This window comes from Rhineura floridana, chromosome 10 (assembly GCF_030035675.1).
Source record: "Rhineura floridana isolate rRhiFlo1 chromosome 10, rRhiFlo1.hap2, whole genome shotgun sequence".
Classification (NCBI taxonomy): Eukaryota; Metazoa; Chordata; class Lepidosauria; order Squamata; family Rhineuridae; genus Rhineura; species Rhineura floridana.
Window position 1 is genome coordinate 62,087,650 of NC_084489.1, and position 13,965 is coordinate 62,101,614.

The window sequence follows — 13,965 nt, forward strand, 5'->3', positions numbered from 1 at the left end:
CCTGTGCTGTGCTGGGAGGAAAGAAACCAGAGCACTGTCTTAGTATTACGTGTGAACCATCACTCATTGTTATAGTCCTCCAAACAAGCCACAAGTGGAAGCCAAGAACAAACCTTGGCTTCCACTTGTGTATTGTTTGGAGATAAACAAATTATGAGTGCTGATTTGCACATAATGCTCAGCTAGTACTCTGGTTTGTTCCCTCCCAGTACAGCACAGGGAGAAGGGGGACAGGTGCAAATAAGTAGTATGTATTAGCATACTCCTCATTCACTGTAAGCCATGGTTTATGGCTTGCATTTATGAGTGAACTAGATCTTAGTAGCTCATTTGAAAACAATATGTTTCTGGACTTCCGGGAAGGGTGACTTAGCCTGTGCCTGCTTTTGAGACGGGCTCCTGCCTCAAAAGAAGCTTATTCAGATATATCAGTCAGATTTTTTTTTTTTTTGACTGATTAAACTTCTCCCGGGTAGGGAGAAACGAAGAGATTAACCTCAAAGCCTATTTTTGTTGGGACGACCAGATCTCATTAATTTATGGGACGAGGTCCAGCCGACGAAGGTGGGACGGATTTTCAACAACAAGCTCTATCTGATAAAGCGAACGTTCATCTTATCTTCTAAGAGAGAACGCACTAACAGGCAAGCACCCTTCTTTCTATATTTTTCTTTTACTTGACTTAAATTGTTGCTGTTTAAAAGAGATTTGCCAGATTGATCGGTTTTTGACATCTCACTGGGGAGCCATAACTTCTCTCTGCTACTCACTAATTAATAGCTTATCTCTGTTTTTGTTGCAAAAAGCTGTCCTGGATTTGCATTCTAAAGATATACACAGAAGAGGGATTTCTATTCCAGATTTTTATTTTGAAGAATATTATATTGTCTGAGACTACTCTCTTTTTGGTCTATTTTATTTTGACGAATCTGTTTCCTGACGACCGCCATTAATTGTTTCGATCCTGGGAACTGCATTTTGTTTACTTAAGCATGGAGAGATAAGGCTGTCTGCTCTGTTTATACTGTGATGTCACCAAGTTTGGAGTATTAACCCAATTGTTGCTGAAATAAGAAGTGGTTTTCCTATATTTTTCTTTTAAAATGGCAATTAAGAAAGTGGCTGAGAATCTGGAAATAACTATGTTTCAGAAAATAATGGATGAGATTGAGATAACGAAACAAAACCTGCGACAGGGTTGTAAGGAGCTGAAAATTGAATTGAGTAAAATGACGCAGGAGATTAAAGATATAGGGGTCCCTGTGAGAGAGGTGACCCTGGAAGGGGTCCCTGTGAGAGAGGAGACCCCGGAGATTGGAACAAACGTGGAACAGGAAAAAGATTTGGAGTCTATGGACTTTAGAAATAAAATCTATTGTTTGGAGACACAGGAGATTAAAGACATAGGGGTCCTTGTGAGAGAGGAGACCCTGGAGACTGGAACAGGGGTCCCTGTGAGAGAGGAGACCCTGGAGACTGGAACAGGGGTCCCTGTGAGAGAGGAGATCCCGGAGATTGGAACAAACGTGGAACAGGAACAAGATTTGGAGTCTATGGACTTTAGAAATAAAATCTATTGTTTGGAACTCAATGTTATCTCTGAAGAAATTAATGAAGATTCTAGAGATAAAGTTATCAATGGCATGGATAATCTTCTGGACTGGAATGATGTGATGGAGCCCAATATAGAGAAAATCTATGGAATTAACTGCAGCCATGTGACAATGGAAAAACTTTCAAGAGATGACCCAGTGTATTTTGAAAAAAAGAACAGAGATATGATTTTACAGCAGTATTTCAGCAACCTATTCAGAATGGATGGCAAGAAAATATTTGGGATAGAGGTAATTCCCATCAGACTCTTACTATATGACTATGGCTTTGACAGCAAGATTATTATGGAATACTGATAATGGAAGATTGGATACTGAAATTACTGGACTTAACAAGACTACTGAAGATGGAAGATGGAAAATGGAACTAATAGGGATAATAGAACAATGGCTACTGAAATTACTGAACCTAACAGATTCTGATGTGATGGATTAATTGAAATGTTTATTTTGACTATGGTTATGACAATAAGATTATCATAATTAGTAATGAGATGGATTAATCGATATGCTTATCTGGAAAAAAAAATTGATAGATATATTTCTTAAAGAATTGAAACCTCTCTTTGACTTTTTGTGGAAAGAATAAAGTAATGTTTATGAGATTTGATGATTAAGTAAGATAACTACTGGAGGAAAGTGATTTTATAATATGACTTAAGAGACAGGATTGTTATATATTATAGACTTATAACTGATTTGATCTTTGACAAATGGGAAGTCAATATTTTACTCTTTATTTTTTATTTTTGTTTTTTTTTTCTTTTTTTTTTTTGTTTAACTATTTTTGATTTTGTTTTTTGTCTTTGAATGTTTTATGATTTCGTCTTGTATGTTTTATGAAAATCTGAATAAAAATTATTGAAAAAAAAAAAAATGAAAACAATATGTTTCTGCTCTCCCTATGCGCGTAAACCCCATTGTGATTTTGGCCCCTTCTCATAAAATCACCCAATTGCTATCAAAGTAGCTAACAAACAAGCCATTTAATACTTGGAGTTGTTATCCCTGTTGAAATATCAATATTCATTTGAAATATCAGATTACATCCAATGTATTATTACTGTATCAACCATGATAAATTTTCAGAATGGACACTAAAGATCTACGTCAATGTGTTTACATTTGTTAGTAAACTTATATTTTTGTTTTCTAGTTTGATCCTTTATCAGTTGAAAGCAAGAAAGCTGCAACAGTGGTGCTGATGCTCACTTCCCCTGAAGAAGAAGTTTTGTCTAAAGCATGTGAAGCTCTCTATAAATTTGCAGCAAAAGGTTAGTTTTTCAGTGATCAGATCTTATCACGTCTTGTATTTCTTCTCTTTAATAAATCTGCAGAGTACCAAAAACTTCCATTAATAGTTGCTGCTACTACTTAATATTTCTTAAGTGCCAAGATTATACAAGATATTGTTTAGAGTGCAAAATGATATGGTTTGTGTCCTGACTAGCTGGGTCATAAGTAGGGATGGAGTCAACAGTCAGTTCTGTTAGAGTTTTAATGTGAACCTACCTAATTCATGCTTTCCAAAACAACATGCAAACTGAAACACAGCTATCCTTTGAAATTTCTACTCCTCCAAATTTTGTGAGAAAGTTTTCCAACCAAATATGTACAAAATGTGTATATTAGGGGAAAGTTTGGATAAAAACACATATTTGAGTAAAAATAACATATAAATATGCATATGGCTTGCAAAAATGTGTATATTACGAGAACTTTGCACTAAAATGGTAATGACCTTTTATGAAAATCTTTTTTTGTTTTAAAAATTGCAAACTGATGTAGAAATGTGGAGAACTGAACTGAAGACTGGGAAAATGAGAAACAAAACTGACAAGATTCATCCGTCTCTAGTCATGACTCAGGAGCAACCTCTGCAGGATGAGGATGAGGAGGGACTTTTTAGTCAGATCTGACTTACAGCTGATTCAGACATCTGCTTCAGATGCATGTTTTATGAGATTGTGTTACTGTAGAATAGATGTGAGGGGTCATTTCTTTGAAAATGAACAAGACAAAACTTGCATGCAAGAAGCTTTCTGCCTGCTGCGTTAGCTCTCCACCTTCAGGAAGATTTTTAATGTGGTACTTTCTGTTATGTTGTTCACATAATGTCTTGGGAGAGATGCACATTATGTACATAGATGTACGTTTCAATCAGCCTTCATTGCCCCCCCCCCCAGAAGTGGCCCCAGACTCTGAGCTTTCATTTAAAAAAAGTCTATATCCCACTAGAAAAAAAGTATGAAGCAAAATGTGCAGGTACCCTTCTAAATGATTTCTGTGCAATGTGTTAGCCTGACTGTTCCCACCTGTCAGTGTTTTAGCCAATGAGCGAAATCAGAGCTGTGGTTGGTAAGTGAGTCATTTGGACATCAGGCAACAGGAATCCCTGGGGTCCTAAAGAGCTTCTGTTTTCTGCTCCCCTTTCGTGCATTTCCCTGCTTCTGTCTTATTTTCTAGCAGTCCTTGGAATCTCTGTAGTTTGCTCTTCCTTTAATTGCCTATTATCATTCACTCATCCATTTTTCTAACTGTCAGTTTCATTTCCTGACATGTTTGCAGTAAAGCCTTTTTAAAAAAGTAGCTATGTACTTAACAGGAGGAGAAAGGGGGGGAAAGGAAGGCTATAGCAAACTCCGATGTGGGAGGACAGAGCAAGTCGGAAGTGGCTGGTTAAGCCGCTGGAAACAAAATGGAATTCATGGAGAGTTTAGTGGGCGGAGAAAGGGGAGTATCTGAAAGTGATGATCCACCAGCCCAGTAAAAAACATCGAAGCAAAGCTCCAAATGGAGGAATGCAGCGAAGCAGAGACGGGTTTTCCTTCACTTTTTGCATTATCAACGGATTGGGTTAGTACGGTTTTAAAAGGGAAAACTGTGTGATAGCTTCGGCTTACCTGCAATGTCATGTGAACCATGAGAATTAAACAGGGAATGCAAGTAGCACCAATCTCACAGTAAGTTGCTGTGTGAGCGACCCCTAAGTCTCTTAGCATTTAATGGGCTTTATTCCAGGGCAAGTGGGCACCGTAGGCTTTGGTTTAGGATTGGCATTGGGGAGAACAGAGTTCTTGTGCCTTTAACAGCTGTATCTCCATCAGGACCAGCAGGATGTAAGTGACTTGCCATGATAAACTGAGATTGTTCAGGAGGGAAACAGCAACAACTGTACTCTCTCTAATTTTGTGTTATGCTATGCCCTCCATTACAGATATGCTGTGTTATGTCGTGCCCTCCATGGCAACCATTTTGTGACTGGTGCCCTCAGGACTCTCTAAAAATTTTAACTGTACTCCCTGATCCAAAAGGGTTGATGACCCCTGAGCTATAACATTAAAGATGTTGTTTGTGTTTTTGAGGTGCAAAAAATCTTCCCATTAATTTCTGTCAGAAACAACCATGTGCAAAGTCAGCCCTAGACACCATATGCTTATCTTTTTGTTGTAGTAGTTGAACCACACATGTATATGTGCTTGTAAGAATATACCCATGTCCCTATGATTTGAAGTGAGAGGGGAAAGCTTTATAAAGATATAGTGAAGATTTTGTGTTTTAAGACCCGGATACTCATATTAGAAGCATTTGAGGAATTTGACCTTTGTGAATTTTGATACAACTTTCTTGTTTGTATCTCCAGTACTAATAAGAGAATCAAAACTTGGTTATCTACCTGCTTTTCAACTTCCTGAATGTTCCAACACAGTTCTCTGCTGTTAGTGTGTGCCAAAGTTTCCTGTGGCTGGTGTGTGTGTGTGTTTTGTATGCCTATGTGTGTATGTGAATTATAGGTGTTTATATGAGAATGTTGATACTGACATCATTCCTTATATTTCTGATGTTCAGGCTGTGGGTCCTGTTGCTTATGTAACTAAAATGGCACCAACCATGCACAAAAGGAGGGCGGTATTCAGAGACTTGAGAGAATCCCATGTTTTCAGAAGTACAATTTTTAAAGAAAAACCATGGGGGTAGAGGGAATCCCAAAACAGTCTTATCAGGACCGCAGATGCTCAGTAGCCATGGACTACTGAGAGACTGTTGAAGGTGCGTGTGATAAAAAAAGGAAGGTGAGGGGTGAAAGGGTGGCTGGACCTGTGAACAGCAACACTCCATGTTGCAACATCATTGCTGCAGGTCCCACTTGTTAATATTATTGTTCATCATGTGGTTGACATTAAGGACCGTTAACTTTTTCTTTTTAGGTGAAGAAAATAAGCTGACTCTTCTTGAGCTTGGAGCCTTGGAGCCTTTATTTAAATTAGTCACACATGAAGACCCTGTTGTCCGCAGAAATGCCACCATGGTACTTGGCATCATGGCTTCTCATAGTAAGAATTTTCTTCTAACTATGCACATTTATATTTGCTAGCAGGTGTATGATGAAATCATAATATATTTAACACTCCAGTAGAATGACAACAGAATGATACATCTGAAATGTCATTACGGTAATGGAGTAATCCCATAAACTAAACTGGAGGTATCATCACTATTTACGAAGTCTCTGTGCAGGGAATTTTTTTTTAAAAAAATGGGCCTACACAGGGAACAATAATCTAGTACATGAAGGTGATGATTCAGCCTAGGGCTCGTTCACATGGCGATTTACTGTGAGATTGGAAGGGTGAATGCCTACTTTGCCTTTCACTTACTTCATATATAGTTTTGTGTCAGTTGCAACCCCATGGCTCTCCCTGCTTCAGCGTGCAATTGACAAGAAACAATGAAACTGACAAAAAAACCTCCCCTTCTCCATTAGCAATATCAATACTCCAGAGGGAGTAAACATGTAAAATTGGGGGTGGGGCCAAAAGGAAACAGCAATACTAAACCTTTCCAGAGGAACGCCAACTAGTGTGAATGGAAAACAGCTGATTGGAAGGTAGGAAGTGTGAACCTTGCAAATCTGTCGCAATGGCAAAAACTGTGTCTTTAATATGAAGTGCATCTCCCATGTGAATGAAAACCTAGATTAGGCTTGCACATCTTGTTACTCACCCAGCCAAATGCAGTCCATTGCCATATAAGGCAGATTAGCAGGGGCTCAATAAATCTTTTATTTTTGTTTCCTTCCTGAGACTCCAAATACAGGAATGATTGTCAAGTACCTGGTAGGCCACAATACACTGCTGATGTCCAACTTCTGTGTTTGACACACTGTGCAAACCTGGCCTAGATTAATGATATACACACAGCCTTATTAAAAAAAGGTGTGCCAAAAAGCATCCATGGTTAAACAGTCTCATTTGTAATCATCATGGGGTTTGAACAAGCAATCCTGCAGACCAGAGCTACAAGCTATTTCAATTGCAACATGCCCACAACAGCACATAATTCTTCTAGCCTGGGAAGTCAGGTGACACTAAAGAGCCAGTCCAGTGTCACTGGCTTTTATAAAGACTTTTGGATTTTGCTGAGTTCCCTCAGTCTGGGCAACTTATTGAACGGTCAGGTCTTCTGCACCACCAAACTATCAGCCTGCAGACAGTCACTGAAGACACTCAACTACCCTCTGCTCTTAACATCTGCTTAATCAGGGCCAGGACAACTTGGCACCAAGCTAGATTCAGCCCACTAGCCATGTATGTTGGCCAGACAGGGTTTTGGTGGGCCTGCAAAAACAATGGGATTGTCAAACCACAATACATGATTTGGTGTGTTGCATTTGACTTGATCTGTCACAAGCCGAGCAGGCTGATTAAGATTACCACCTCCTCTTTAGTAGGGATGGAAAGATCTGTCAGTTTGGTTCTCTCTGTTTCTCATTTTTCCAATATTAAATTCAGTTCTGCAGCTTTTAAAAATCCTCATGAAAATCCTTTAGCATTTTAGCGCCAATATCTCCTACTAAACCCATTTGTGCATGCAGTTTTGACTAACACACACACTTTTGCAAGCAGTTTCTCCTAATATAATACATTTTTGTATATTTTCACTTATTTATTCATTTTTATGCATGTTCCCCCCCAAAATGTGCATTTTTGTAAACATTGTTTGATTGGGAGAAATGTATCGCAAAATTCAGGGAAGTGTGAATTTTGAAGGATAGCTCTGTTTTGGTTCTCATATTGTTTCAGAAAGTGCAAATGTAATAAATTTGACTGTAAATGCAAATTGAATTGAATTTCTCCCCCATCCCTACTCTTAAGTGGAAACATTTTTGCTTAAACGAGATGTGGATCAGGTTCTAAGGCAGGGGTGGGGCATCAGTGGCCCTCCAGAAGTTGCTGTGTTTTGCCATGGACAAAGCTGCATTCCAAACTATAATTAATAATGTATCAGATTGTATAAATTTAAAATTTTTTAAGGAAGCCCATTTTTAATGTTGTTTGAATTGTTTTAAATATGTGTTTTATTGTGTTTTGATATTGTCTGTTGTGAACCGCCCAGGGAGCTTTGGCTATGGGGCGGTATATAAATTTAATAAATTAAATAAATAAATAAATAAATAATGGATGTGATGACATTTTAGGAAATTGGATATTTGGGATCAGGACAAGTGCATATGTGTGATTAGCCAAAGGACTCGTTTGGGTGATAATCTTCCCTGCCTTCTTTCGTGTGTTAGCGGAGGAGTGGAATCACTCCCCTGAACACACCTATTGTGACTCCAACCCATCTGCACATGCATATATGGACAAATGTTTGCATAGGATTTATGAATGAAGGCCCAGATCATGTGATTGATTGGATTTTATGTAAACATGAGGTTTACCTTCACTGGATTGTATGTCATCCACTTGCATAGATGCCTGGTGGTGTCAGAGGTGGGGAAAGTGTATGTGGTGAGCAAATGTAATCTTGCTTCCTTGCTGCTTATAGAGACAACATAAGGAAGATAATGAATGAAAGAAATGTGGCTTTGGTGAAGGATCTGCTGTTTATTTTACAAAGCAATCTGTTTGCTGTACATTTGGACACTTCTTAAGATATCATAACCATATTTTGCATTTTGGTTGCTGAGATCATGGGCCAGGTTTTCCTCAGTTTTTAAATACAATTTGATGCCATCTTGAAGCAAGATGGCAGACTGAACCTTTAAAAACTGCACTGATTTTAACCACTGTTGTAAAAACTGCACTGATTTTTTGTTTCTTAGAATTCCCAAGCAATGCTGCTTATGAGGCTGCTAGTTTCTAATATGTCAAAGTCTGATCAAATCAGAACTTTTTAAAGCATCACTGAAACTAGAACACTGCATTTCAGTGTAACTTTAATAAATGGATCTGAATCTCCTGGGGAAAAAATGACTGTGACTATTTTTAAACCCATAATGCATTCAAAAACTGTTTTTAAAGAGGTTTCAGCATGAAAGCTTTTGTGAAAATGTTGCCAAAAGTAGCAAGTGGGGTTATTTGTCATTTTTGTCCTTCTTTGATGGACTATTATTGTGCAGCTGATGTTGTTTGACACACAAAGGATATAAGTATCTTTTGGATGTTGCTTGCTTTTTGTTTTTCTAATTTCTCCTAAGATATTTTCTCTGTGAACTCCCAGCAAAGTATGCTCTACCGCTGATGTTACTTGCAGAGCAATCATATAATTTCCACCACCCAGCATTAAACTATAGTATTAGGTTTGCATCACCAGTTCTGATTATACTGTATTCCTTCAATTAACCAAATATATTGCTTCATATCTACATTTGCTTCATTTTAGATGATGTGAAAAAATCATTAAGACAGCTCGATGTCACAAGTGCATTTATTGCTCGCTTGGCACCAGAAGGTAATTTGTAGTGCCTCTTTGTACAAATTCTTGTTTGCTGTTGTCATTTGATGATGTTGGACCTCAGCTCCTCTGTGGGGGCCAGGAAGGGGGAAGGCATGAGTTTCAGGGTCCCCAGCTGTTAGAAGGAGCAGTAGATCCAGGAGTTGTTGAGTCTCCGCAGGATAGGGGATGTGGGAGTGAGTTGGAGCCAGCGTCAGTTCCCACGGATAGCGTGCTTTCTGAAGAAGAGCGTGCCCCACCCCCAGACCAAGACGAGGAGCCGTTGGAAGTTGCTCCGGAGGACGCGCTCCCTCCCCCTCTGCCTAGCGGTTCTCAGGAGGCGCCAGGAGAGCAACCTCCCCCTGACATCAAGCCTGTTGCCAAGGCCCTTTCAGATGAGCCATTGGATGCCCGCCCCCCGTCACCCCACGCTCGTTGTCGCGAGGAACGGACCGGTCAGAGGCAGGACTTGAGAAGGAGTCAGAGATTAAGATCAAGGACTTTCCCTACTTAAACCTGCAGCTCCAGGGGAGGAGCTGCTGAGTCAACTTTCTTTAAACAGAGCATGTCTAGAGTGCAGTTAGGGAATTCTAGTGAGTTAGTCTATGAAACGTACTGCTTTTGATGTATCCATTACTCTAATAAAACAAGAATTAATTACATGTGCCGTGGATCCCACTCTGAACGGGACAGACAAAGATTTCTTTGTGAGACTGTGGTTTGGGTTTTTTTAATTAATTGTGCTTTTTTAAAACTTACTGCTTGTATATAATAAAATAGTATGAGACTGGATTAAGAGCTACTGTTATACAGAGAGTTTCTAATGACATTTTGTAACAATCAACAAATGAGAGCATTTACTGTGTTGGTTAATGTCTAATTGCACTATTTTTTTATGCTGTAGAAGATGTAGTCATCCATGAATTTGCCAGCCTTTGTCTGGTACACATGGCAGTTGAATATAACAGTAAAGTGCAAATATTTGAGCAAGGTGGGCTAGAGCCGCTTATCAGACTGCTAGGAAGTCCTGATCCTGATGTTAAGAAGAATTGTGTTGAATGCATCTATAACATGGTACAGGTGATTATTTTTCCCTGTTTTAATAGTAAAGTAATATTAATCTTCAGTTTGTAATTAAAAATTCATTACTGGTTGGGGCATGGTTCTCATTTAATTTACGCCAGTTTCTCCTGATAGTCATTGTCAGATGCATCCTTCCCAGACCCCATAATCTAGGAACTGGCTGTGTACCTACGGTTGTACTTGAGAAGTCCCCCTCTTAAGTCTTCCCATTAGGTGGTTAGCAGTCTCATCTCTATCAGTTAGTGCTGATCACATGTTAAGCAGAAGCAAGATAAGAGGTGTGACATCCAGTTTTTTTCCATGCCTAAATAATGATTAGTGCTGTCACTATGTATGGAAGTCCAGGCTCTGTTTGCAGGAATTGTACTGTCCTGAACACCCTTTGGCATTGGCATGGGGATGAGGAGTGTTGGGAGGTGAGATCCATGAACAACTATCTGTGGATCTCTCTTATGCTGGTTTGATTTTCTTAATGACAAGTGCCTTTGATTCCAATGGAATTTGCTTCCAATTAAACGTGTTTAGGATAAGTTGGAACAAACTTCGTTTGCATGCATACGGAGTCATTTTCAAGATTAGGATGAATAAAATCCATTGTCTCTTCATTGTGTGGAAAAAATTGTTTGACCCTTCCAGAGGGGTTATGGAAATGTCTGTCTTTGGGGGAGACGGAGAGAATCAGAAATGGGTTTTGCCTTATTCTTGCATAACACACCATGATTTTGCACATCTTCTTAATTATTGGTAAATGCTTTTGACAGATTCCTTTCATACGGAAAGGAAGGTTATTGTGATTGGTTACTTTCACAATCAGTGTCCATATGCTAGTTTGCAAAAGAATAGTGCATTTGTATGGGAGTTCTTTTCAGAGTCTAATAGCTTGATCCATAATCCAGTGAAGCTGAAACATGAGGATTTAAATGGATTTATTTCCACTGACTTCAGTGGTAGCAAATTGGCTTAAGTTCAAGCACTCAAATTTAACTGTGTTGTGGATCGGGCTATAAGTGAATCAACTCGGTAATGAATTCAATTCATAGCTCAATCTTTTCTAGAGCATCAGAGCATGTCTTTATTCTGAATCACATTTTGCTATTATCCTTATTTTGCTATCTAGCTGTCTTTGTTGTAAGATATATCTGGACAACTGCACCTGGTGCTTGCTTAGATTGATAAGAAAAATTGCACAGAAACATGCTGTTTTTAACTAAGTATATTTTTACCATTTTAGTGCTGCCTGGAAGCAGCTATTCTTTTGGAAGGATTTATTGCTAGAAAAAATGATTTATTAATAGAAAAGTATTTTGCAACTATTAAAAAGTAAGAAAACAGAGCAGTGAAGGTACAGAGAAGTGTGTAAATATCTTTGTCATACTCAGATAGAATTATCAGATTGCATTTGATTGATCCTTTCTGTGAAATTCACATTTATAAGTTCAGTTCTTCTTGAAATGTACTTTAAAAATGTAGCATAAAATGAATACACATTAAATTATATGCAAACTAGGATTGCTGAGAACTATTCATTGTAATATCACGGGTACCACAGGGTTCCATTGTGTCTCCCATGCTCTTTAACATTTTTATGAAACTGCTGGGAGAGGTCATCCAGAGATTTGGAGTGCAATGTCATCAATATGCTGATGACAGTCAACTTAATCTCTCCCTTCCCTCTGATGGCAGGGTGGGAGTGCTCGTCCTAAACCGGGGCCTGGAGGCTGTGAAGGGCTGGATGTGGGCTAACAAATTGAAACTTAATCCAGACAAGATGGAAGTGTTGCTGGCCAAGGGAAAAACTGCACCAGGGTTAGGGTTGCAACCTGTTCTGGATGGGGTTGCACTCCCCTTGAAAAAGCAGGTCCGCAGTTTGGGAGTTCTTCTGGATCCTGCCCTGCTGCTTGAATATCAGGTGGCTGCAGTAGCCAGGAGTACTTTTGGCCATCTCAGGATGGTCTACCAGCTACATCCATTCCTGGAAGCAGCTGATTTGGCCACAGTGACACATGCATTGGTGACATTGAGGCTTGATTACTGTAACGCACTCTCCATGGGACTGCCTTTGAAAACGATTTGGAAACTACAGTTGGTCCAAAATGCAGCAGCCAGGATGTTAACTGGAGCACGGCGCAGGGAGCATATCACCCCTGTGCTTTATTGACTCCACTGGCTCCCAATTTGTTTCCGAGCCCAATTCAAAGTGCTGGTTTTGACCCTGAAAGCCCTAAACGGCTTTGAACCAGTGTACTTAAGGGACCGCTTACATCCATATGTTCCTACCCTGCATTTAAGATCATCTGCCTCTGGTCTCCTCTGCATGCCTGGAATGAAAGAAGTTAGATTGACAGGCACATGGGAGAGAGCTTTTTCAATTGTGGCTCCCAGACTTTGGAATTCTCTGCCCTAAGAAGCCCACTTTGCTCCCTCCCTGATGGTTTTCCGGAAACTTGTGTAAAAACTTTCGTTCTGGAGAGCTTTTGGTTGGGACTAACGGGTCAGCCTAACACTGTTTCAAGTTTTTTATTTTTTATTTTTATCATTTAAGTTCTTTTATTCTCACTCCCTCATATGTGTATGCACATATATACATGTATGTATGCTTGTATGTGTGTATGTGTATGCATAATGCATTTTATGTATTTTAATTGTATTTTATGCATTTTAATTTACTGCAATGTTTGTGTTTTTATTGTGTATTTCATTATATATGTGTGCAATTTTATTGTAGCCGCCCTAAGTGCCCTATTGTAGGGTAGAAGGGTGGGATAGAAATATTTTAAATAAATAATAAATAAATAATATGTAATTTGTAACATTCAGAGCCTAACAATTGACAGCTTCAAAATAACAACTCATTTAATTGTGTTTGTAATTTTCATATTGCAGAACCACAATATTACTCATTGTGTTTTTCCATCTCATCATTTTTATTTTGTAATTAACTATAGGATTTTCAGAGTCGTGCTGCAATTCGTGAACTAAATGTGATTCCTCCTTTGTTGGATCTTCTGAAGTCTGACTATCCAATTATTCAGTTGTTGGCTCTCAAAACTTTAGGTATCATTAGTATTGACAGGGAAACTAGAGTGATGCTAAGAGAACATCAAGGACTAGACCATCTTTTCAAGATACTTGAAACTAAGGTACCTTTTACTTGAAATTAGAGCTGTCACTTGCTGGAAGTTAGTTGTGTGAATTTTAGTCCATTAATTGATCTGCTCTGGAGAAATTCATGGTTGTTCTAGAGAGGAAAAAAGCATTATTTGTTTTTAGGTGATGCATGTGTGTGTCGTTGTACACATCATCTTAGAGAAAATACCTCTTCTAAGTTCTGTATAAAAATAATTAGTTTTTTAAAATCTTACCAGTTAATCCAGGGTACCGTTTTATAGTTGAACAAAATGTTTTTAATAATTGAATCTGATTATTCAGTTAAACATTTCAACTTTATTAGATATATATAGTCAACTCTAAACTCACTTTAAAAATATGTTCAGTAAATAAAATCCAACTTCCTTCATGTGAAACGTACTGATAATCCTTAGTTTGTTCTTTC

At 38.6% G+C, this 13,965-nt stretch overlaps 1 protein-coding gene across 5 annotated transcripts in view; it reads left to right on the top strand.

Moving 5' to 3' along the window:
* ARMC3 (armadillo repeat containing 3) overlaps nt 1-13,965 on the top strand; it is a 99,722-nt gene that overhangs the window by 23,812 nt on the left and 61,945 nt on the right. For 4 of the 5 annotated variants that reach the window (XM_061587075.1, XM_061587079.1, XM_061587076.1 and 1 more), the window contains exons 3-7: nt 2,770-2,887; nt 5,822-5,947; nt 9,279-9,347; nt 10,234-10,409; nt 13,358-13,552. In XM_061587075.1, coding sequence (XP_061443059.1) covers nt 2,770-2,887; nt 5,822-5,947; nt 9,279-9,347; nt 10,234-10,409; nt 13,358-13,552 — 684 coding nt within the window. The remainder of the gene's footprint in view (nt 1-2,769; nt 2,888-5,821; nt 5,948-9,278; nt 9,348-10,233; nt 10,410-13,357; nt 13,553-13,965) is intronic. The other variant, XM_061587078.1, reaches the window with a different exon arrangement.